The following is a 26,818-nucleotide window of genomic DNA, read 5'->3' as shown; positions in this document are numbered from 1 at the left end:
TAAACACTAATTCTATCCTTGCACTGTTGCAGATTTTCTCATACAGGGTCAAAATACCTGATAAACATTATTGCTAAAACTGCAGGTAGTTTAAATTCAGCCAACTTCACTCGCTACCTATCAGATAACATTTGCTACTCTACCCCTTCAAAAGTGTTTTCCCTTAAATGCTTTTATGCAGTGATGTGTAGATGTATCTTGTGCTTTACAAGTGTGTGCAGGTATGTGGAGATTTGCCTTTGCATGTTTGCGTGCTGTTGGATAGGTCTGTACATGCTTCATCAGGTGGTATGTCAGGAAAATACACTCCATTTCCACATGCAGGGTGAAGCGCTGTTTAACTCTATTAAACATCTCACCCTGACTTTTTAGTGTGTGTGATTGTTAAGAGGTTAAATTATGTTCTCAAAACTCATTAGACTTAATGTGACATGTTTATTTGTGGGCATGTTATGCTGTAGCATAGTCAAAGTACTGACTCGTTTGAAAATGAAAATGAAGGACAGCTTGTTGAATTCTTTGTGTTCTGAATCATGTGAATATTAATGAGTGATGCTGGAAGGTTGATCGCCGTCAGCTCTAGAGGATTATGATTTGTTTACTTCTGTCAGGTTCATATTCTATTTTTAACAATGCATTTGTGTATATTTGTGTGCAGAGGATGCCTCTGGTAAGACAGCAGCATGTCATCATCAGTGTGACGTATACATAGTGAGAAAACAGGGCTATTGTTGAGGGCCTGCGTGTTGCCGTGGTGACCTTATTTTCACGCATAGTGAGCGGATGACCGATGAACCTGCACATCAGTGGTTTGTCCTGCGGCATTCACTGGTTCATTCAGTGACCGCATAACCCATCTACTCATCTATGCCAAGGCACACAAATACAACACGCTGCACAGAGAGAAGCATTGTCATTGGAAGTGAAAAAATTCAGAAATAATAAAAATTCAACCTTCATGTTGTTCCAAACTCGTACGGCTTTCTTTTTTCCATATAACACAAAATGAGCTCTTTATAGCACAATATCCAAGCTGTGCTTTTACATACATTGAAAGTAAATGGTGACTACAGCTGCCAAGCAAGGATTTCAGAGAATTTCAGAGAACTTAAATTAAGTCTGTTCCTTACACAAAGCTATCATATGGCTTCAGAAAACTCTGAATACAGTGCACGAGTGATATGGACTACATTTATAATGATTTTAAAGTGCTTTTTTGTCCTTTCTGGACTTGATAGCACCTGGTCCCCATCCACTATCATTGTATGGAAGAGAGTAGTATGAACATTCTTCAAAACTTCTCCTTTTGTGCTCCATAGAATAAAGAAAGTCCTATGGGTTTGTAATGACACAAGGGTGACGAAACGACTACAGAAAATAAAGTTTTGGGAAAACTAACCCTTTAATATCAGCTCTCACATGCGTACACATTTAACTGGTGCAAGACTGCAAAATCAAAGTTGTTTTCAGACAAATGAAAAGAATTAACAAAATTTGACTGCCACATTTTAATATCATCTCTCACATGTGTACACATTTAACTGGTGCAAGACCGCAAAATCAAAGTTGTTTTCAGACAAATGAAAAGAATTAACAAAATTTGACTGCCTCCTCTGTAGAGCCAGATGCCGCCTCTTAGCATTTTCCCCAGAGAGCAAGAGTTCAACAGATCGTTGTACACTCCCACCTAATGCCCGTTTCATATCGTAAGCATGATTGGCGCGTGAGCAGAACATATTTTTTATTTTTCCCCTTTTTCAGGCCAATTTGGAATGCCCAATTCCCAATGCACTCTAACTCCTTGTGGTGGTGTAGTGACTCACTTCAATCCGGGTGGCGGTCTCAGTTGACTCCGCGTCTGAGATTGTCATCCTGCACATCTTATCCCGTGGCTTGTTGAGCACGTTACTGCGGAGACATAGTGCTTGTGGAGACTTTTTATGTACTATTAAACATAGAACAAGTCTATTGCCTTCAGCAATACCCGATCACAGCTGAGTTTGCTTTAACTTGTAAACACAAGCACGTGACAGACCATGATGTCGGTAAATTCAGAACTTACCTCATTTGTGTTCAACAATGTACGAGACAAGACTGATTGTGGAGGTGGAGAAGCACAAAGTGCTCTATTGTTTACCTTTTACATGTAAATGTGGTCCTCCTACTCAAGCAAATATGATTTCATGACGATCAAGTGTGTAATACTTATCAATGACCCACTCCAGAAAACCATTTTATAAATTGTGGACTTTATTAGAATAAATACTCACCATAACATAGAAATCACAGTATTTTTCTGTATAGAGCCGCTGCTGTGATGCTATAAAAATGGTTCCAGTGTGAAAGCCCTGTCGAGTCTGCAGCTGCAGTTATGCTGTAGTTGAGCTGACGCTATGCTCATGTCTCGCTCAAGCTTGCGATGTGAAACGGGTGTAAGAATCAGTACTGCAGTTGCGCTGCAGTTGCTCTGTGTCCTCTTCTTCCTCATCAGGTTAATGATGATGAGGAGCTGGGAGTGCAAAAACAGTGTTGCTAATTTGACACTTCAGCTACATCTGAAAAAGAAAGTTGGCAGAGTCCTTTTCCCTGCTCAGCACCTGAGCTCATGACCGGATCTGCTCCTGGGCTGGATGCTCAATTGCTGCTGTGCACACTGAAAGAGTTTTTCTTTCCTGAATGGCCAAGAACAATATGTGCTGTCTTCAAATTCACATACTTTCAGAGTGCTGTATGTGCTGAATTCTGCCTTCACGTCCATCGGAATTATCGTAAATACGAGTTTCCATCTTGGAAGTATGACCCCCCCCCAAGTCCTAATTATGACAGGAAACTCTAAGATACATTTTTAGGGATGCACCAATATTGGAATCAAGTCCGATACTGTGCTCATATACTTGTACTCATACTCGTAAAAATGCTCAGATTTCGAAAACCAATACCATCCGACATGCGAATGTCATTATGTAAACATTCAGTGCACAGATTAAAATCACGTCATGTCCTAGTGAGATTATTTAACACTAAAAGCTGTGATATAATTAGATAAAAAGATTGTTTGCACGTGCAGCGTTTTATATGTGAATGCTTGTGAATATGTGGAGCCGGTGTTGTGCAGGCATAGAGACACAAACTACTCATACCTTTAAGAGATCCTTGGCTCATACACGGAAAACACTATTTTGAGCATCGCAAACTCTGTTTGTAGCAGATGTCAGCAGGCAGAGCATTAATTGACTTTTTAGCATGAATCATATACAGACTACATATTTATTTATTTATATAGTAGCCTTTTGCGGTTTAATAATTACTGTGATTCACGTAGCGACTGGTTTTTCCAGATTGGGAATCTGCCATCATTATATCAGAGCTCCTTGGTCTATCAACACAGAAAAACCTAAAAATAAAATCTCAATTTAAATGAAAAAAGTATGACAGAAATAGATCACTACTGTATAGTTATTTATTATTCACTGTTCTACTACTACGTCTAATAATAATAATACATCAATAGTAACTGCATTATATTTAAGCAATATCTCATATCTGTGATGCTCTATTATGCAGCACTTTATTTGACAAAAATAACTCCAATGTTGAATTTAGCATTTTGCTGTAAGGTTCTGTATTAAATCACTTCATTTGATAAAAAAAGAATAAAATTTCATGTTGAAAATGAATTGTTATACTTTCATTTGATTAAAGTTTTAATCAATGTATTTATTTAAATACAGTTCTGATGATAAAATGTAAATAAACTGCTGATATTGAGTACACTGAGATATTGAGATATTGAGGCAAGTACTAAAAAAAAAGTAGCGGTACTCGTACTGGTTCTCAAAAAAATGGTATCGGAACATCCCTATAAATTTTATACCCAAGGTTTTTGAGTTGGGAGGAGGCATATATTTTCAACATGGCAGAGGAGAGAGCAGTTTCTGTGGTAAATGATATAGTAAATGTAATACAGTTTAAAATAACCATGCAATTAAAATGTAGTAAGTTTTTCTAAATGCAGTTACCTTGTTATGTTTTGCCCTTATGGTAATATACTGTACTTTTACGTAGACAATAACTATTTGATGAATATTGTAAATTTTCTGCATAGAAATAATAAATCAAATAGCATGTATTTTACCAAAATTCCATTATCGCCAGTTGGCTGACTAACATTACAATGTCAAAATAAGAGTTACCCCAAAAAAAATTAGTCGGAGCATTACTTCTCAAATCCTTTACTATAGGTATGCCAATGTGTTGCATAAATACATTCCCAGACATACTACATCGGCCATGTTGGCATTGTCCTTTGATCTGTTTTCTATTCGACCAATTACATAATAACAATGTCTCCAAAAATAAGCAAAATTAAACCACGAGGAACAACATTCTTGGTACCTATAGTGCACTTACACTTAAAAAGACCAACCCTTTTCACAGTTCTCCAGCCTTTCTATTTTTTCAACTTTTTGAATGTGATAGCTCCTCTGCTCTGTGGCCTTAAGGGATAGCTAAGTGTCCACTGGTTTCAGAATCTCCGTAGATTCAATATGTCATCTTAGTATTGCTAGCCTACTGTATCATGATACTGAATGTAGGAACCTAGTTGAGAGTATAGGGTTTTAGCCCTCTAATGACCAAATTGCTAAAAGAAGCAGCACCATTTGATAATGTGACTCATCTTGGCCAATATCATTTTTTTAATATAGGAGTTTTTGGTTAAAGTGTCACTTAATTTTTATTCCTGATAATTTTAATGATTTCATATGGAATATTAGGACATTATACTCATTTGACATTTTACATACTGTGTAGCAGGGAAGTAAGCATATTTAGACATAGGAATAGAGGTTGGAAGTAAAGCTGAATTGTGAATAAACAGGAGATTACAATTCACACGAAGAAACACACATAAGCCAAAAGTGACCTGCAGCTTTAAAGCATCATTTGCACTCTTTGGGTACATAGACTTATGTCTATTTTAAAACCCTCACTCATGAACACACTCATACACCAGCAGAAGTGCACACCACCACACACACCTGACACACATTCACTGGGGAACAAAGTTGGGGTGTCAGTGTTATCCTTTGCTAGTTTTGACTGAATGTGTGCATGCAAAGAGCACACTCTCAACCCGTGTTTGAATATGCCTACTTCCAGGGTATGAAATTTACTTTGTTGCCCACTTGCAGTTAGCCCACTTCCATTGTTAACAGATTTACTTGCACTGAGCCTCATGACGTACTTCCACTTTAAAATAAATGTGTTTATATGTGTTTACAATGTGCAATAGTTGTGTGAGGGATGAGTGAGAGACCTGATTACCTGTATTTGACCTGTATTTGTTTCATTGTTAAGTATAAGAATATATGTTCAAATTTTAATGCAATTAGAAGAGTCTGGGACATTTAACCAAAGTAAAGTCTTTTGCAGTCATTCTATAGTGGAATGTATCATTGAAGCTCAACAGGTATGAAATATAATCAATGATTAAAAATGCATTAATGAGATGGCCAGACTGCTGCAGGTTATGTCTGTTTGATTTATTATTCAGGAGCTGAGTGTAGCTATATTTGGAAAGGAAAAAATTAATTTAGAGACAAATTTCAGCAAATTATAAATGACAAAAACAAGATTTATTGTTTTAATCAACTGACAGTCCTAAAAGGTACACATAGAAGTAATCTGCATTTCCATGAATAAACCTCTACATGTAGGTGTGTGAACACTGTAACTGGAACTAGCTGGTGCTAATTTCATACCCTGCCCTTCCCTGCTTCACAGTATCCAAAAAGCATCATGTCAAATGAGTAGGATGTCCGAAAACTCCTTATAGTAGAAGTCATAGGACAATGAACATAAATCGGAATGCCAACATAGTTGATGCAGTACAGTACAGTGATTCTCAACCTATTTTGAAGCCAAGGCCCCCAATGTCCAGGACATCTCTCTATCTATTGGTGGACTGACAATTTTTTTTTAAATATTAGTGAATTGTGGATTGTGAAAAAAATATAAAATAAAATGATGTGATTAATCGCATAACGTTGCATATCAGAAATATTATACCAGTTTACATGTTCTAATCTAGGCCTTATTTTAATATACATTAAATATTATTTTAATAAATAATATTTTTTAATATTTAAAATAGTCTTTCAGCTCACTTGAAGAATTTTAGAAATGATTTACACATGTTTATGCTACACATCTGCAAACCTACAGAACGTACTTCATCAATTGTGAAGAAGTAAGTTCTTTATAGAATTCAGTACAAACTCTGAAAGTACGAGAATTACGATGCAATCTCAGTCTCTACGTTTCTTTTTTTTTCTTTTCATAAAATGCATGCTCTGTGCACACCAGAGATTGGGTCAGGTGTATCTTACGATTCAGACTGAGCACAGGTCTCAGTATAAACTGCTCAGAACACAACACAATCCAGCACTACTGTATATCTCCTCTGCCTTACACACATTATAGAACGTGAGATATAAAGTCAATGGGGGGAGGGGTGTAGAGGGATGCAGAGGGATGAACATAAATCTGCTGCTGTCTTCATCCTGCTATTCCAATCAGAGAGAAGAAGAGAGAGATGGGAGGGGGAGGGGGAGGGAGGAGTGTTAAATTTACTGTATAGAAAGAAGGTATAGAAAAGACAGGATGAGAAGGGGACACACCACAGCAAATAAACAAAGTAAGAGAGAGAGTGAGAGAGAGACAGAAAAAGAGAGACGATGGAGAGATAGGGAGGTCTCCATAACTGCCCTTGCAGGCTTCTGGTGTGATGTCATTGGTTTGCTGAGTGGGTCACATGATACAGTTAGGACATGGGGAGAGGGAACCTGTTCACAGTGTGTGTTGATGTGTGTTTAGTATCCAAACAAGTGATTTCAGTGTTCACATAAATGGGCTTAAATGAGCGTTTTTTTGGGGGGTTTGGCAGATGATATTTGCACCCTGCTGCAAATAAAGTTAGTTGCTATTTACACCTCAGTGCGAATATTATTTGCACCCCAACACTGGTACAAATAATGGTAGATGCTTTTTGAACCCCGGTGGAAATAGTAGCAGATTATATTTGCACCCCTAATTAAACACTAACAGTTTAAGGGCATCACTGCAGCATCTGTAATGTGTTTATTTAGAGTCCCGCAAACACATAACATTAAACCCTAAACCTTACCCTAACCTTCCTTTACAAAAATGAACAAAGGTTTTACTACAGTATCTATGGTATCAATAAAATTTAATAAAATCATAAAATCAAAATCTTGAATTACACTGTAATGTAGACTAAGAGTGAAGATTTATAGACAGGTTTAATTGTCAGAGGGTTAAAGCCACTGAGTTCACAAAAGGATAAAAGAAAAAAAAACAGGTTGTGTACTTTGAGACATTCGAAGGGATTTAAAAATGCTTTTCAATAATGAGTATTCCAGCAGTTCATTCGTCTCCCTGTCTCTCCCCTCTTCTGGTCTCGAGAGTTTCCATGAGTGTGTAATCCCCCAGACCATGAATTACTTGACAAGAGTTCTTCACCACTCCAAAAGATCCCAAGAAAAAGATTTGTGTCTCCTTCTCCCTCCTCCTTCCAGTCTTTTGCGTCTAGAGATTATTACTTTTCTTAATCCAGCCATATCTTCCTTCTGCTGTACTGATGCTCTGATCTTCAGGCCCATCAGAGATTAAGTAAAGATAAGAAGGGAAGACACCTCCTTTGATAAACCTCACAAAGACTGATTAAACTGTATATATGTCTATGTGGATCTGTGTGAGCATGGCTCTCAAGTTAAGTATGCCAGAGTAATTAGAGATCAGACAGACCCAATACCATCACTTTCCCATGCGCCAGCTGAGTAATTGGGATAAGTGAGAATGCTAATGTATAGCTTTCTCTATGTATTGCAGTATACACTTCATCTATCACATCCACTATGTCAAATGCAAGCTGGGTGCAGGGACACATGCAATATCCAACAGTCTGAGATTTCAGAAGTCAATCGGAACTGAATGTGCTGTAGATTTGTCAGGAAAGGATTTTGTGCTGGTGCAGCGTTGCGTTGCAATGCTGTCTGTCAGACAACAACACTCTATACCTGGAAAAACCTCTACCTCTATACACTGCTGCAGTGAACGTGTTTGTGTGTGTGTGTGTGTGTGTGTGTGTGGTGTAGATACTTAAAAGAGCACCGATTGCATGCGTTGATGGCGTGATTTAGTATCTCTCTTGCTCCTTCTCCAGGGCTCCAACAATTAGCTTTGATGATGGCATTTCAGTTCTCCTCTCCTCTGTGGCATGTTTGTATGTGGCAGTCGAACACTGAGCTCTGATTATCCTGCTTCTTGGGTCTGGATTAGCAGGCAAGCTGTAGAGGAAGCCAAGGGGGAAGGGAAGGAGTACTACACATTTTTATGTCCCTTAAAATATAACAGACGTGAATAAGTATGAATGAATTAGAGCAATGATTCTCAAACTGTGATATGCGGAGTGCCCTCAGGTGGTATGCAGCACTACCCAAGATATTAACATTAAAACAATAAAAATATAAATTTTATTCAAATGTTTTACATGTTTTATTTCTAATGGATTACATTAGTGTTGCAATCGGGATTACCGACCAGGCCAATAGGGCCAGTGCCCAGGGGCCCTTGATTGCCTGGGGGGGACCCTGGGCTTTAAGTCACACTATCCAGTTTGGCGATCCCCCCTCGAAAATCCATCAACCTTTGGAGGGGGGCCCTTGGAGATAATTGGCCCCAGGGCCTTTGCAAGTCATAATCTGTCCATGGTTACAATTGTAATATATTTTTAAGATTCTTTTTATTTTTTTTATTTTTTTACATCGGCAGTACAAGATGTGAATATGTAGGAACTAACGTTCTCGTTGCGCACGGCTGCTCTGATATCTCTGTGCACACACCACAATATGCAGAAAACAGAACAGCAAGTACTGATGCGAAAGAGGCAAGATATAATTCCGTTTATTTTACACATTCCCAGACTTCCTTGAAGTCTTTCATCTTAAATAGTGCTTTTGACTCAAAAACACTGGGTTGTATTTGGCTGTAATTTGTTTTTGATTTCACTGGAAGATTGCTCGGATGAGGGACAGAGAAATTGTGCGCAAGTCAGCGCTATGTGAGAACATTGCTGCTATGTCACCTATGGCCGAGTCCTCCTATGACTAGAAGAAAGAAAATACGTAGTTTGACCAGTTTTAAAGTTAACGACTGGTAAGGGCATGGTTCAGAGTAAAATGAGCTTACTGCAGCCGCTGTTTTCATAGATCACAGGCACAATATCACATATTTTTATGGGTGATGCTAGCTGTATAATTTTAGGGTGGCTGAGATGAAAAACAGGGTCTAGTAATGCCTAAGCTCCAAATTTCTATATAGGCCCTATATATATTAGTTTGTATGAACTGGATTGCAAAACTTCTAAATGTTAATATTGTATGTTTGATTTTAGATTCACACTCTTGCTGAATGTGTAAACTACAGGAATATTGATGTTAATCAAATATGGCATTGTGTAAGTTGCTCACAATGCTCACAAAACATTGTGTAAGTTGGTACTTGAATGTTCTGATTTGATCGAAGTTGGTTCTTGGCCTAAAATTTTGAGAAGCACTGGATTAGTGTATTTAGCATGACATGCTTTTTAAAGTATCCAGAGTGTTGTGTATAGATGCAGGACTCGAGCAGAGATGGGATGGAAAGGGATGGCACCCCCCTTGATGCAAGAAATACAAAAAAGCCTCCTCCTTGTAAAACCACCATCCCCCCTTACCATCCCCTTTAGATTAATTGTATCATGTATAACTTAGAACTAATCATGCAAGTAAAATATTAACTTTTCTATGACAAGAAAGTGTTTGATAAAAAACAGACTTTAAATAACAGTGATTTTCCGGTCAGAATTACATTTCAACATGTATAAGTTTGTCAGATGTCTATAGGTTAAAACCCTCCCCATTGTACAGTTTGTATATATGCTGCCAGGGTGACGCTTTAGTCCTGCAATCTGGCAACCTTGAGCGCGCGAGTTCTGTCTTCACAGCGAAAAGACACCAGTTTTTCTCAAAACACTGGCAGACAGGTATATCGAAGCTTTATTGGTCCTTCCTAGTGTTTGCTTGAAACGTACGCCACTGAAGGTAATGCAATTTTTCAAAAGTTTCTCGCACTTTCTTCAAAAATGTGAAGATTGAAATTGCGCATAAGAAATCATGAATGAAAACGACTCGGTTATTAACGTAACCTCGGTTCCCTGAGAGGAGGGAACGAGTATTGCGTAAGTAGCTTACGCTATGGGAAAACTCAGTTTCTCGAGAAATATTGAAGTCTTTATGTAAAACGCATTGCAGCTGCACAGCAGACAGCAATGAGTGAGGCAGCTCGGTCATTGGCTGTGCTGCGACAACTTGCTCGAACCAATGACGGGCGACTCTGAACGCGCGACCAATGAGCACGCGCTTCGCGCCCGCGCGCTCAGAGCCCGCCAAGATTACCGTGGCTAAGGGTATATATTAGGCGCCCCGTCATGAGAGTTCTTTAGGTTCAATCGACTGAAGCGAACTGACCAAGCACAAGCACGGCAGCTTACGCAATACTCGTTCCCTCCTCTCAGGGAACCGAGGTTACGTTAGTAACCGAGTCGTTCCCTCTCGAGAGGTCTCTGCTATTGCGTAAGTAGCTTACGCTATGGGAACACCATGCAAAACGCCGTGCGTGCTGACTTCGCTCTATAAAGCCAGAGGCGGATGCCTGAGCCTTAAAGCAAAGTGATTATCCAATAAGCCGGCCAATGGCGAGCTATATAATGGGAAAATACAGAGCGCCTTTGCCCCATGGAGGTCCATGGTGGGGCGCTCATTGTAAAAACACAAGCACATAACTTATGTACTGATTTTTCTATGTATTGATATGCATAAAAAATCCTCTAAGTCAGTCAGAGACGGACCTATAAGGGAGGAGATAATGCTCAGCATATACATACTCCAGTCCATTCTACAGTCAGGCTGATAGAATGTTGGAATGCAATGAGGGGACCTGTAGGTTATAAAACCTGATAAATGTCGAAGGCGAGGCCCAGCCTGCCGCCGCACAAATATCTTCTATGGGTATCCCACTTGACCACGCCCACGAGGAGGCCATGCTCCTGGTAGAGTGAGCTCTGACGCCTAAGGGGCATTGAAGGCCCTTGGCTTCATAAGCCAGCACTATAGCATCCACTATCCAGCGCGATATTCTTTGCTTTGAAACTGCGAGACCTTTAGTGCGGCCGCCAAAGCATACGAATAATTGTTCCGTCTGTCTGAACGGGGCAGAACGTTCCAAATATACTCTGAGCGCCCTGACCGGGCAGAGTACATTAGCGTCGCTTTCGTCCGCTGGGGACGATAGCGCTGCCAGAGATATCACCTGTATTCTGAAAGGTGTGGAGAGCACTTTAGGAATATAACCGTGCTTTGGCCTAAGGACAACTCTGCAGTCGTTAGGTCCAAATTCCAGGCAAGCAGCGCTTGATGACAGCGCGTGCAGGTCGCCCACTCTCTTGAATGAGGCGAGCGCCAGCAAGAGCGCAGTTTTGAGCGAGAGCTGTTTAAGGTGCACGGTTCAGAGAGGTTTGAACGGGGCACTCTTGAGTGCGTCCAGGACCGTGGCCAGGTCCCAGATCGGCACCGAGGGGGGGCGAGGGGGGTTCATCCTCCTAGCGCCTCTTAGGAAACGAATGATTAGGTTGTTTTTCCCTAATGAACGTCCTTTATCAGGATTGTGTGACGCCGCTATGGCAGCCACATAGACTTTGAGCGTGGAGGGTGTGCGGCCCGCCTCCAGCAGCTCTTGCAAAAAGGTACACTTGGTATCTCGCACGATTTGGGGTTCAAGCTCTTGGTATCACACCAGTCACTGAACACTTTCCACTTTTGGGCATATAAGCGTCTCATAGAGGGTGCTCGCGCCTCCGTGATGGTTCTCAAAACTCCACTGGGGAGGTTCTCGGGAGCCCGTTGAGGGGCCATGCATGGAGGGCCCACAGATCGGGGCGGGGATGAAGAATCATCCCGTTGGCCTGCCTGAGGAGGTCTAGCCTCAGCGGAATCGGCCATGGGGCAGATTGCATCATCTGCATCAGTTCTGGAAACCACGTCTGGTTTTTCCAGAGAGGGGCTACCAGGAGCACTGCACATTTCACTTCCCTGATCCGACTGATGACCTGAGGTAGCATCGCGATCGGGGGAAAAGCATACAAGGGGCGGCTAGGCCAGACTTGGGCGAGCGTCCGTGCTCTTTGAGAAGAAAAGGGGCAGTGCGCATTTTCCCTGGAGGCGAAGAGGTCGACCTCCGCCTTGCCAAAGGTTTGCCATAACCACTGAACCGTCAGGGGTGGAGAGACCATTCTCCTGGGAGAACCTTGTCTCTGGACAGCATGTCCGCTCCCTGGTTCAGGGCGCCTGGCACATGCGCTGCTCTCAGCGGCGCAAGTGGTGCTGTGACCATGAGATGAGCTCCTGGCCATAGAGTGCAGGAGCTCGACCTGAGTCCACCCTGGCGATTTATATACGATACTACCATCATGTTGTCCGTTCGGACCAGGACGTGTTCGTTTTTCAGGTACGGAAGCAGGGCTCTGAGAGCCAAGGCGACCGATTTCATTTCCAGACAGTTTATATGTAGGCGCTTTTCCGGGTTTGACCAAAAGCCGGAGACAGGTCTGTCCTCGTAAAGAGCCCCCCATCCTATTTTGGAGGCATCTGTCGTGATCATTTTTCTACGTGTGTTCACGCCCAGACTCATGCCGGTTCGATACCAGTCGATGGCTTTCCAGGGCGTCAGGGCTTTTATACAGCCGTGATTTGCTCTGATTAAAAAGTGGCCCGAGTGCCACGCGTGAGTGGGGACACGGCTCTTGAGCCAGCGTTGGAGAGGACGCATGTGCAACAATCCTAGCTGGAGTACAGCTGATGCCGAGGCCATGAGACCGAGCATCCTTTGAAATCGTTTGACGGGGCGCGCGCGCCCGGTCTGAATGATGTTGCAAGGCGTCGAATAGAGAGGCGCGCCGTCATCTGCACTGAGTCTAGCACTATTCCCAGAAAAGAGATATTCTGGCTGGGGGATAGCACGCGCTTTGCAAAATTGATTCTCAGACCCAGGCATTCTAGATGGCTGATAATCCAAGATCTGTGCGTCGTTAACTGACTCTCTGATTGTGCTATGATTAGCCAATCGTCGAGGTAATTCAGTATTCGCACTCCCCGCTGTCTCAAGGGGGAAAGTGCTGCGTCCATACATTTCAGTGAATGTACGGGGGTCAATGATAGGCCGAATGGTAGTACTGTGTACTAGTATGACTGTCCCTCAAAGCAAATCTCAGAAAAGGCCTGTGATGAGGCGCTATCGAATGTGAAAGTAAGCGTCTTTCAAATCCACTGATAGAAACCAATCCCGGGCGAACTTGCGCGAGGATATGTTTGGTCGTTAACATTCTGAACGAGCGAATCATTAAAGCTTTGTTCAGATGTCTGAGATCTAGGATGGGGCGGAGGCCACCGTCCTTTTCGGACGAGAAAATAGCGGCTGTAAAAACCTGCCTCGCTCATAGAGGGAGGAACAGTTTCTATAGCCCTTCTCTATTAGTTTGAGCACCTCGGTGCGTAGAACATGTGACACATCTCTCCTCACTTTCATCTCGACCACCGCTGAAAAGCGGGGTGGTCTCGTAGCGAATTGAAGCGAGTAACCGTGTTTTATTATGTTCAAAACCCATTTCGGCATGTCGGGATTTTTTCCCAGGCTTTTGCTCGCACAGATATGGGCTGAATGCTGGCTGGGGGCGTGTCGCAGTGACGTATGGGCCCCACCGACAAATTGCCTTGTGCTAACACTGAGCTTACAGCTGTCAGAGGCGCGGACGCGCTGAGCAGCCTTGTTGAGTGCCGAGTGCAGGGGTGCGTGTGAGATTACAGGCACGCACGCTATCTCCGAAATGCTCGCAGCATGAGCTGGAGAAATGTTTGAAACTGTATGGACAGTGTTTTCGGGTGGGGGTGCATACATCGTAATAGGCACGCGCGCCACTGTCATAAAGCTTCCCGCTCTTAGCGGGAGTTTCTTAGCTCGCAGCGTCGCATCCGTGATGCTTCCGGCATGAGACAGAGAAATGTTTGAAACTGTATCGACAGTGTTTACGGGTGGGGGTGCATACATTGTAATAGGCACGCGCGCCACTTTCATAAAGCTTCCCGCTCTTAGCGGGAGTTTCTTAGCTCATGGCGTCGCATCTGTGATGCTTGCGGCATGAGACAGAGAACTGTTTGAAACTGTATGGGCAGTGCTTATGGGTGGGGGTGCATATACCGTAGTAGGCACGCGCGCCACTTTCATAAAGCCTCCCGCTCGCGGCGGGGGTTTTTGGCTATGCATACAGTGTTTGTGTGTAGGGGTGCATGCAGGACAGCAGGCATGCACGCTACCTTTATAGTATTTCCCGCTTTTTACTGGGGAAGTGTTTATAATTGTGGGAACAGTGCTTGCGTGTAGTGGTGCATACATGACAATAGGCACACGATCTACATATATGGTGCATCCAGCTGGAGCTGGGGAAGTATTCGGCACTGTTTGGACAGTATTGATACGTGGGAATGCGCACTTTAGTGTTGACACGTGACCCCTTAGTGACACAGGCAGAAAATGACTCTTTTTGTGATTTCTGTGTGTTGCCGTTAAAACGGCGTTTGATTGCAGGTGAGCGAGTTCTGTGACTGGCCCATTGACTGCTGTACAGACATTTCCAGTCGCCTGTAAGGGGTCCGGCTTTTGCGAGACACGCACTCTCTCTTTTTCTTCCTATTGCTAGGAAGACTTACGAGGCTCCGGGTTCAGCACGATCTTGGGCCGAGGACCCCGTTGCTCAGGCGGCTTCCTTCGGTTAGCGGAATGCAACTGGCGTCGAGCGTCCGTTTCAGGTCTGCTCTTTGGCTGGGAGACGGGAGGAGCCGCCCTGGCTCGCTGCTGCTGCTGAGGCAGTCTCTGGCGGCTCTGAGACGAGCTGGAGCGTTTGGGCAGGAAGTGACGCATAGCCTGCGAATCCTTCCGAGCTTCAGTGAAGCGTTCAGCAAACTCTTTTACCGCCGGTCCGAACAGGCCGCTTGGAGCGATAGGTGCGTCAAGAAATGGCGCCTTATCCGCATCCTTCATCTCTGTTAGCGTCAGCCACAGATGGCGCTCAAGGACAGTCAGGTTAGCCATGGCCCGGCCGATGGATTGGGCGGTGGCCTTTGTGGCTCGCAGGGCTACGTCAGTGGTGCTGCGCAGGTCCTTGAAAGCCTCAGGTTCAGGTCCCGACTCGTCCATGGTGCGGAGAAGTTTGGCCTGATAAACTTGTAGAACAGCCATGGAATGAAGCGCTGACGCAGCTTGGCCGGCAGCGGCGTATGCACGGCCGGCGAGAGCTGAGGTAGATCGGCAGGGCTTCGAGGGATGAGAAGCTTTGGCTTTCCATCCAGCGGTGGAGGGTGGGCACAGATGGTTGGCCACAGCCTCCTCGAGGGGCGGGGTTCCCTCATAGCCTCTTTCTCTCGTGCCGTCCACCGAGGAGAGCGAGGAAGAGAAAGAAGGCTTCAGGCGAGCAGAGTGCGGGGCTTTCCATGACTTTGTGAGCTCGTCGTGAACTTCGGGGAAGAAAGGGGAGGGTCCTGTCGAGGGGCCTGCCGGCGCCCCTGCAGGAACCACTCGTCCAGCCGGCTGCGGGCGGGTTCTTCCGGAGGAGACCAGTCGAGCCCGAGGTCTTCCACGGCTTTGGACAGGATGCGGACGATCTCAGAGTCCATGCTGGTGCTTGTGCTCGTGTCCGCTAATGTCGACGGCCAGTCGTCGGATGCAGCGTCAATAGAAAGGCTGTCATCCTTTTCACCGTCGTCCCCTGATGCGCTGAACGAGACGAGACCCACCGCTTTGTTGGAGGGGTGCTGGTCCGCCTGCGTGAAATGGACTGGCGGCGGGGAGATCTTGGGTAGTGGTGAAGCACGCGGGGACTGGCCCGGCGTGACGTCACTGAATTCCACGTGCTCTGGCAGCCTCTGTGAGCGGCACTTTTTCTTGCGCGGCTCGAACAGAGGAGACGGCAGCATGGTGGAAGCAGCTTGGCGAGGCCCAGGGAGTCACATTCGGGGCATCCGCCCTGAATGAGAGCAGCTTCTGCGTGATCAGGTCCCAGACAGCGAGTGCAGATAACGTGACGGTCCCCGAGGGCCTCTGCACGAGGCGCAGGTTAAAGGCATTTGGAACAACGCCTCGAAAATTGCTCTTTTACTTAAATCAAAAGCGTCGCAGAGGCGAACACTTGTAAGTAAAAAAGGATATCAGTGATGCGCGCCGGATGGCGTAGCAGAAGGCTTCGAAGGCGGCTGAAGGCGTCGGCGTCCTCTTAGCAGTCCTGCTGTAGGCTTGTCAATGGCAGGCGAAAAGACTCCAACAATCCGGAGGATCCAGCGAAGAGAAGGTCTTTGCTGAAGGAGATTAAATCTAAAGAACTCTCATGACGGGGCGCCTAATATATAGCCTTAGCCACGCTAATCTTGGCGGGCTCTGAGCGCTGGTAGCTGGCAGCTCATTGGTCACGCGTTCAGAGTCGCCCCATCATTGGTTCGAGCAAATTGCCACAGCACAGCCAATGACCGAGCTGCCTCGCTCATTGCTGTCTGCTTTGCAGCTGCAATGCGTTTTACATAAAGACTTCAATATTTCTACTTACGCAATAGGAGAGACCTCTCGTTATGCGAATAAACTTTCAAAATTGGCTTAAAATTGCATGTCATGAGGAAGTGGAGTTTTGCATTAATTCAATTGCGCATTAAGGTGATGGAAACAGTTTATTCGTAAAACGATGACGTGTTATGAGTGTGCAATAAATTGATATGACTGTCCCAAAAAAAGGTTGAGAAGGTTATAGCTGCAGGCAGAGCTCCAAACCACCAGCAAAGATATAGGTAGCCCCTAACCTACCTAACCCTTTCCCGTATCTTAACTGTGAGAAGAAGTGACGCCCCCTTTTTTGTGTGTAACCCCAAAGGCTTCTCATTACCATGGTTAGGTCAGTGTATCTAGTCTAATAATAGTGATAATAATAACAAATTATAGTATTTATGAAAAAATACAACTTCCACTGTTAATATAAAAAGAGGTCTAATAGATTCTACCTTTAGATTATTTCATATGAAACTATAACATTTTGTCAAAATATAACAGTTACTTTTACTCAAGTAAAATAAAATAGTTCATAGCACAGTTTTGCTCTTTTCCTCGGTTCTGTTTGACATGTCAGGGCTGCCTACTGTTTGGGAGGTTCGACTTGACTTCCTCCATAATGCTTTAAACTAGAAAAGTCTCACTAGAATTCAAACTGGTCACATCAGTTTTGAGATCTGTACTCCACAATATTGAGGGAAGCCCGGTTGTTGCAGGCGCCAGAGAGCATAGTATGTCATGATTGCAAGCTGGTTCTGTTACACTCGTGCAAAAGTGCAGATGAGAAGCCTTTAGCTGATTGTGAGATTATCATTAAATCTGCCTCAGCAGTCCTAAATAGGCTATCACTTGTGTGGCCGCCAAAATATCTTCAATGGGAGAACCATGGCATTGTTCTTTCCCTGCTGTGATGGATGACAGAAATCTCTGACTGATTGTTGAACATGAAATCCAAACATATCAGTTAAAACATAGTTACCCCTTTGCAACATTACTAGTCTGGAAATGTGATTGACACATGATGTGTTACACATACACAAACATAAGTTTATAAATGTCTCACTAAATATGTGCAGATCTGCAGTTCAACAATTGTGTCTGCTTCTTGTGCTGATGAAAATATGTTTGTATGCGTGCATGTGTATCTAAGACAAGTACATCTCAGTCTTAGAGCTGTTATTTGGATTGGTTCAAGATAATCCATTCACTCAAAAGAGGTTTGGAACTTCGATCTGGTTTTGATGAGTTGGATGTAGACATTGTGTTTTTATGTCTGTAGATGAAGATGTGTACTGTAGAGATCTTCATTGGTCCACCCTAACCCGAGGACCTGAGACGGTACCCGTACAGGTTCGGATCCACGTTTTATACGGTCTGCCAGGTCCGGGTCGGGCCTTATTCTATTGCTGCTAGGTTCCGAGTCTGTTAAACATTATGTTTAATACCTGAGTCGATCCGAGAAGACCCGGCTGTGATTAGACAGCGCTGATGATGATGGACGTCAGAGGCAGAGTGGAGTTAAAGCACACAATAGCAAATTAGCAAAAATGAGCCTAAATACCTAAATACAAACTTTTTTGGCAAGGAGGATGGATTATATGCATCATGGCCAAGCACAGGGGAGAAGGCTACTATCGTTGTATTAGGTAAGACACAAAGTTTTATTTTTCACAACTTGCAAATTAACTTGTTAATAGCAATCAGCTGTGAAATCGGTGTCGATCAGGTCTGTGTCTCCCAGCCAGGTCAGGGTCCCAGCTTTCAAATAAGGCTATGTTCAGACTGCAGGAAAATCAGATTTTTTCTCAAATCACATCTTTTCAGGCAGACTGTAGGCACTATTAATTGCAAGTGATCAAATCAAATTTGCGTGTTCAGACATAACCAACCTATCTGCATGGCTTACTTTGGTAATGACGTAGGTGTACCCACGTGACGATGCTTTCAAAACAGATGCGGGAAAAATGGAGGTACATCATCTCGCTCTCCAAATAAGCACCCTGTCCAGTTGCAGTGCACAAGAAAAACTCAGAGTTCTCCGGAGGTCGCATTTTTCGGCCGCATACGTCATCTGTTTCCATTTGTCGTACGAAGGCCGTCTCATTTAAATTAGATTTGTTTAAAGGAGGACACTCGGTATACTATAGCCTTCCTACATAGCACGCAGCCTTCGAAACGAGACACAGCCATTATCATTGTGTGTCGCACTAAGAGTGATGCCAAAGACCATTTGAAATCCGATTTGAGCAGCCAGAGCATCCGGACTGAGACGCATTTAAATAAATCTGATTTCAATTGCATTTGAAACCACCTCCTGATGTGGTTTGAATCAGATTCGGAAAAATCTGATTTCATGTGTTTTTTTGCTGTCCAGACTATCAAAAACTCATCTGGATACAATCTGGATATGCAAAAAATCAGATTTTTAGTGGCAGTGTGAACAAGGCCTAATAGAGGGGTCCTGCATTGGTATGGGTCCAAGCTTTCAAATAATTGGCGGGTCCGGTTCAGGTAGTACATTTGCGGGTCTCTTTGGGTTCGAGCACACATTTTTGGAACCGTGAAGACCTCTTGTGTACTGGATTTAGTGTGTGTGACACCTGTAAGTAGCCAGTGGAATATTCTAGAGATTAATTACATAATTTTTTAAGAGTGGAGCACAATATAATTTTTCTCTGGCCATTATGAGGTCTAGATGGGCAGTGGCTTACATCTTCAATGACAGAAATGATTATAATTTTTTTTATATAACATTTTTGCAAAATTACAGTCTTTTGTTGTATAGAAAAGACACGCTTTTAACATTTTTGTTAGTGTACACATTTTATGTTCCAAAGAGAAAAAATAATACAAGTTTCATTTGTTTTGTTTTTTATTACTATTATTAATGTTTACAAATATTTTTTTTTTAATAAAGGTTGCTTTCAAAATCCAATTGGCAACAGCTTAAATGGGCATCATGATTATTTTAGATAAAATGAGGGTATCATAGAGATGCAATAGAGGAAAAGTTACGAATCAGTGAGGAAGAAAATAATTAACAGAAAGAATGGCAGATAGATGGCAGAAACTGAATGTTGGACAACAGAGAAGGGAAGTGGGCTCATTAGAGGAGGAAGTTAAGAGTAGGAGTCAGGGGTCAATTCCAGGAAAGATCAAAAGGAAGAGGGAAGTGTTTAAGTGAAAGAAGGATTGAAACATGGGGAGAAAGTGATGGAAAAGTGCATGAGAGTTAATCTCTCTCTGTGTGATGCTGTGTGCCATGTTGACCATCCATATGGCTGTGTGTATGTGTGTGAGAGAGAAAGAGTGAAAGAAAATGAAAGAGGAAATTGGGAGCAAGGTGAATGACACATGCCAACATTCAGAAACAGGATGGTTTGATTAAACAAAAACCTCTGCATTGCTGTTAGAGCAGCTGGATGTTTTATGTGTGGTTTCAGATTCAGAGTGTGATGGCAGCACTGTCAGGAAGACAAAAACATGACTTTAAACCACAGATTTCTGCTTTATCTCTACCTATTTTAATTAGCATCGGCCTAAGCCCTTTAACAAAGTAACAGACAAGACCATTGTGTCTCCCTCTTTCTCGCTACACATATATACACACTGCACAGCACTGTTGTTGTGATAGTTGACCCAACAATGAAAATTCTGTCATTATTTACTCACCCTCATGTTGTTTCAAGCCCATATGACACATTATCTATCAGAATGTCCAAGCTGGTCTATACAGTAAAAGTAAATAGGCACTAGGTATATTCATGAACACATTTCATTTTTATTGTATGGAAATGAGGAGATCTTGGACATTTTGCTACACTGTAAAAAATGTCTGTAATCGTAATGGTAAAAGACTGTAAAAATGCTAGTTTTAAAAACAATAATTAGTTAACAGGTAGTTACCTTAAAATACATGGTGAAAAATTATAATATGTTTAAAAATAAAACATGTAATTTTACTGTAAAGTGTTGTAAAAAAAAAAGTATGATTTTACCGTATAATAAAAACAATTAAAATGAATATTGAAAAAAAAAAAATTATATTATGTTGAACAAGAGAGTGCATGTACTTTTTACAGTAAATTATTGTTAAAAATGGGAACAAGGGCTTAAATATACAAGGAACAAACAAGGGAACAAGAACACCTGTGGAAACAATCAGGGGAAAACCAATCATAAAATGAAACTACAAAGGACTACAAAAACAGGAAACAGGAAATAAACAATATTTTCAATATATAAGCACAAAAACAAAAGACAACAGGGAATATGTAACAATAGTTATGTTTACTTTTTAATATCAGTTATGTACATTGGGGTGTTCTCTGTTATATTTGATGTAGTTTAGTTAATGTTTATCATTATTTTAATTTTACACATGTTACTCTGATGGTGTTTAGTGTTTGTGTGAATGACACTGAGCACTGTCTCTACATGTTTATCTCTTGGAAAGGCCACTATTGATATAACTTCACATTATCATGTGCCTTTCTGTAATTACTACAGTGAGTAACAATACATTATAAAGTGAAAGCTGATTTTACAGTTTCAGAAGGTTTAAGTATTAAGTTTATATAATTTAATAATATAAACAGTAATGCACCGTAAAATATACAGGCATCAAAATTACATCCCGTAAAGCCTGAAGCGTGGTTACGATATTTTACAGGGAATATCTGGTAACCACAGCTGCCAGTTTTTTTTTACCATAAATGTATCTTGATTTTTTTTTTTTACAGTGTAGAAAAAGAGTCATGCAGTTTTGGAACAATGTGAGGGAGAGTAAACAATGACAGAATTTTCTTTTTTGGGTGAACTATCCATTTAACACAAATATTATAATACAGAATTCAGAGTTGAGTGAGGATTTGTATCTTGTTTGTATAATTTTTTTCTATAAGGATTCATAGAACCCTTCTCTCAGAGTGTTTTCTCTCTGCTGGAGATTGGTGACACTACTGCATAATTCAGTTCTATGCTGATAGCACAGCTTGTGGGGGGACCAGTCCAAACAGATGCCCCTCAACTCTACCAACTTATTGCATTTAAGCAGAGATATAAGCTTAGGTTCTAAATTCAAATAATGGAATTTGAATATTGAAAAATACCTAAAAACAAGAAATACAAAGGATATTTTTGACAGTTTGTACTTTGGAGGAATGAGTGAATTTGTTTCACTTGCAAAATAGATTTTGAAGATTTTGAACAGCTGCCATGGATGAACCCAGATGCATCAAGAAATAAAGGAAAACAAAAACCCCTACCTGGAAAAAGCAAATTAAATATAAAATGTAAATGAATATAAACCACCTAGGAGGCTCTCTCTCAAGACTTTATGTAAGCTTTTCAGCCTTGCAGACAATAATCAAGGGGGAAAGATGCATTTGAAAGTATGCCAACACTCTCTTTTGTCAGCTGGTTAAGGGGATGATGCTTCCCTATCAGGTATTGTAATTGAGGCCTGAAATTAAAAAAAAAACAACAAACAAGCAAAAAAAATCTATCTATCTATCTATCTATCTATCTATCTATCTATCTATCTATCTATCTATCTGTCTGTCTGTCTGTCTGTCTGTCCGTCCGTCCGTCCGTCCGTCCGTCCGTCCGTCCGTCCGTCCATCTCTCTCTCTCTGTCTGTCTGTCTGTCTGTCTGTCTGTCTACTAACCATCTATCCATCCATCCATACTGTACATCCATCCATCCCACCAACCATCCATCTACCACATGAACCAACTGTTCAATCAATATTTCCATTCATCCAAACAACTAACCATCCATTTATCCCACCAATCAACTAGTCCATCTATACATTTATTCAATCAACTAACCATCCATCCAATATCCTTAATGTTGTTTATTTTCTCAGTACAGTCTTGTTATGTAGTTGTATTATCTAGTTGTATTATCATGTCTAATGAAGGTGGATTGTAAATGTTTTAAATTGTCTAATATACTGTCTTTGTATCTAAAACTAAAATTAATTCAATGTAATTTTAAATGTCATTTTAGTTATAAGTTACATTTTATTTGGAGTTATGAAAAATAATTTTTGTTTATTTTCAGCTACCATCTTAGTTTCTATTTTTATTTCAGCTAATGAAAATGTTTTCATTTAGTTTTAGTTTTTGTTAATGAAAATGACTGGTTCCCAACAGGATTTTGTGTGTGTCACCAGCCCTGTAACAGAACCAGAGTGTAGGTTGCCCTTGTTCCTCTATGGTGGTTATTGAGTTAAACACCTGAGACACTCCAGTCAGTGGTCAGTAGTAAGTGAGATATACGACCATTGTCAAACTGAAGCTCTCTTACTGTCTCTTTGATATGGTTTGTAAGGGTGTAGGCAGGCATGAATACTGAGACAAAATGCTTTATTTTAAACCAGGTCCCAAAGGCATGGCATAAATCTGGTGTTGTACATATTTTTGTCTGTATGTGTCCATCCAGTGATTTATCTTTTCACAGCTGTCCCTCAGAGACAACTCTGCTGTAATAGTTGCTGTAATGGTAGAATAATTCAGATTAAAATCAATTAAGCTGAGTTTAACTTTTCTTGCAACCAAATTACCACTTTATTGACTGATGTACTGTGTACCGCTATGTTTCTAGAGCTCAGACATTCAAAAATGGAGATTGCATCTGTGACCATGTATGAGGGTTTGCTCATGTGGGACTTATCATGAACTGATGGTTTATTGGTTTGTCAATATGTCTCTCTGTGTGCACATAGTGGCTTTTGAGGAATGCTCTTGAGTACAGATATAAGCTACCAACCTATTTCTGGTGATTTTCATGCTGTATTTAATCTACACTAGCTCCTGCCTGTATATTTGTGTATGTATGAGTGCAGTAAGGTCATAAAGAGATATGATTTATAAGCATGATTAGTTTTATAAGGCAAGGTATCTGATTTCAAAGTTGAGTTGTTTTATATTCTTGTCTTTTATGTTTGATTTCCATGCTTCCTGGGGTGAAATGTGTTTGTTTGTTTATTGGCTTTCAAATCTGGTCTCCTCTGCGACAATGCAGCATAATATATCAGCACCACATCAGTGTACACATGCACAGAGAAGTATCAGCAGATGCAATTCTGAATGAAAAGACAATAGGGCCTCGGTCCAAATACACTCTTCTATCATTGCGATTGTTCAGTCTCCTCTACTTGACTTTGCTTTCCTAATTGGCATGCAGATAATGACACATTTATAGTCATGTATCTTGCTGATGTAGTTGTTGGTATGTGTGTGTGTGCTCTCACAGGTGTAAAGGAGCATCACACTACGGCCTCTCCGCTGAGAGAAAGCGGCGCTCTCAAGAGGAAGATTGCACAGACAGCACCTCAGAGCTCTCAGTGGCAGCACTGCCAAGGGAGGGCTGTCCCTCCTCTGCCATTGCCCTCCTATCAGATGAGCCAGGCCTGGTTAACCCCGCATATGAGCCCAGTGTGGAAGACATCAGCCAATCAGGAAGCACCACCAGCCTGGCAGCACGCAGTGGTTCAAGGAAGAGTGAGTGTGAGTGTGCATATTGCGTATGTGACTGGGTGTATATGTGTGTTTTGTATGCCAGAATTAAAATACTATGGTAATAAAAAATATGCACACACATTTACTTAGCAAATGCAGACACAGTATCTTAATGAGGACATAGTATGATAGATTTGATTGTTTTAAAGTAAAGCTAATTATGATTATGACAAATTAAAACTACCCCTAAAGGAAAACCTTTAGCATTTTTTTTTTTATAAAATAACACTATTTCTTTATTTCTGAATAATTTTACATTTAAGGATGTCTGCAAAGGGAGGTTTTGTCAGATTTAGCAAATGTTACAATTTTGCCCCATAAATATAGCGAAGTAAACCCACTCACATATACACATTCGCACACACATATGCACTTTAATTAGTTATCAATCTTTCTCTTTCTCACACTACTGGAACAATTAATCAGACAAATGTCAGTTGTGCAGAGTCACCCTCTGTGCACCATTTATGTCATTTATGCAAAAATCAATTCAAATTGCTTGTCTGAAAAGTCTCAGATGAGATGCTTAATTGGCATTGCAGTTAAAGAAACAAAGAGGGGTAGAGAGTGATATATATATATATATATATATATATATATATATATATATATATATATATATATACAGAGAGAGAGAGCGAGAGAAAGAGAAGTTCAAATATGCTTTATGAATACTTTATGAGGCCTGTTCCTGACCTCCACAAAGTAGTTCAGTTGCGTTTCATTGACTTACGTCCCCTCGAAACTTGAAGCCTGGAGAATGGGGACAATAAATGCAGCTGCACAAGCATTTCTGGCTTTGGAACTAGAAACAGTATGACACTCTCGCTGAACAAGCTGTCTGCCTCCAGCCCAGGCAATGCTACTGTCAGAGCTTTGTTCATCAGAGATAGAGAGAGTGAAAAAATAGTGAGAGATATACAGAAAAAGAAGTATTGTCATGTTAAAGAGGGCAAAATAATGCATAACATTTAGGCAATCATCACTGTTATTGATTGACTAATGTATTAAACTTCAACATGTATGTTTTCTAGGAATGATACCTCAAATCGTATGGCTCATTGAGGCAGACTGATCTCACGAAAAATTGGTGACAGGATTTCAAATGTTTTTTCTGCCAAAATATCTTAACTACCCCTTTCAGTGGCCAGAGCTGGAACTACAGTTCTTGACGCACTGCACAAACACAAGAACTTAAGTCTTTGAATAAATGTGACGTGAAAGGCACAGTGCATCCTTTTTTTGGCATTCTTTGAGTAGTAAATACATTAATACACTCCTGATCTTAACCCTAACCATAACAGTGCTGAGACCAAAACAGCGTTTTATCACTTGGATGTGAGGTGAAAGGCGTACACATCTGTTTTTTAGCAACATTTGAGTCGTAATTACATGCATATTATCATAATGCTAATCAAAGTACCATTCAAGGCAAGTGAGTCCATTTGTTGGCCACTTTGGGAACTACGGATACAAGTGGCATACAAGTACATCTCCTATCTAAATGAATGGGAAAAGACTGAAATCTCCAAAATGGTTAATCTAGAGTACTATTACATAACATATTTCAACTCAGCAGTAAAATCTGACAACAATGGTATCATGAATTGTGATTTTTTTTTTTAGCTCAGATCGCACAAAAAAAAAACAATTGTGATAAAATGTGCATGTGCGTTCTCGAGTAAAGTAAACTGACAGGTAATGTCTCTATCAAAAAAGTGACTAGCTTTTTACCTGTGAGGCAGGACTACCTTTTCTACACCAGCCATTTATAGTGTTCCAATTTGTGACATTCATTGTAATACAAGTGATCTGTCTCTGTTTAAAACTCTCTGCCCTAACCCAGACCTTAAGGGTTAGGTTTAAAACATAAACCTAATCATAAAAGTTCAGTCACCAAAACAGCATTTTTTTCATGTACTTCTTTGCAATGTATTATCTCGGATGTGATGTCATAATGGTGTTATTCTATCACGATACGGTACACGTTTCAGGTTTCAATGTTGCGCACAGTCTCTGCGTTTATATCATATCTCCCTCTAAACGCTTTTACATGCACTCCTCCCGCGAATGCCACGGGGGAGAAATAGGTGATGTATCCTGCGAATCTGCCCTTGAGTTGTGGGCCCCCCTGCAGCTTATGGGCCCCAGGGCTTAAGCCCTGGTGAGCCCATGCATTAATGTGGCCCTGCCCACGCCCGAGTATTGTGGCTGCAAGGTTTGCATGTGCAAGCACCACTTACAGTACATTTTCTAGTTCCATTTAGTTGTCTTAAACTTTATTCTGCAATATTTGAAGTTACATAGACCTGCAGAAAAAAGTGCCCCACACTCTTCTATGCTGATTCAGGTCTGACCTAAAGGAAAGAGCATAGGTGAAATAAGTTTTGATCTTACTGCAGTGTCCACAGTACAGCACAGCTGCCTGTGACACCAGCAGGTGTTGCTTATTTCTCAGGTTTATCACTTGGCTGCACTGCAATATATTTTGATCCTCAACAACAACCATTAAAATAAAGGGGACAATTTGATT

The 26,818-nt window shown here is 41.6% G+C and overlaps 1 protein-coding gene across 1 annotated transcript in view; it reads left to right on the top strand.

The window, feature by feature from the left end:
• Positions 1–26,818, top strand: part of LOC127622340 (E3 ubiquitin-protein ligase LNX-like) — a 65,590-nt gene that overhangs the window by 16,419 nt on the left and 22,353 nt on the right. The window contains 1 exon segment of the mRNA XM_052096416.1: positions 24,020–24,267. Within this exon segment, the coding sequence (XP_051952376.1) occupies positions 24,020–24,267 (248 nt within the window).

This window comes from Xyrauchen texanus, chromosome 28 (assembly GCF_025860055.1).
Source record: "Xyrauchen texanus isolate HMW12.3.18 chromosome 28, RBS_HiC_50CHRs, whole genome shotgun sequence".
In the NCBI taxonomy this organism is placed as follows: domain Eukaryota; kingdom Metazoa; phylum Chordata; class Actinopteri; order Cypriniformes; family Catostomidae; genus Xyrauchen; species Xyrauchen texanus.
The sequence above is the reverse complement of the archived record's forward strand: the minus strand, read 5'-3'. Positions and strand labels throughout refer to the sequence as shown.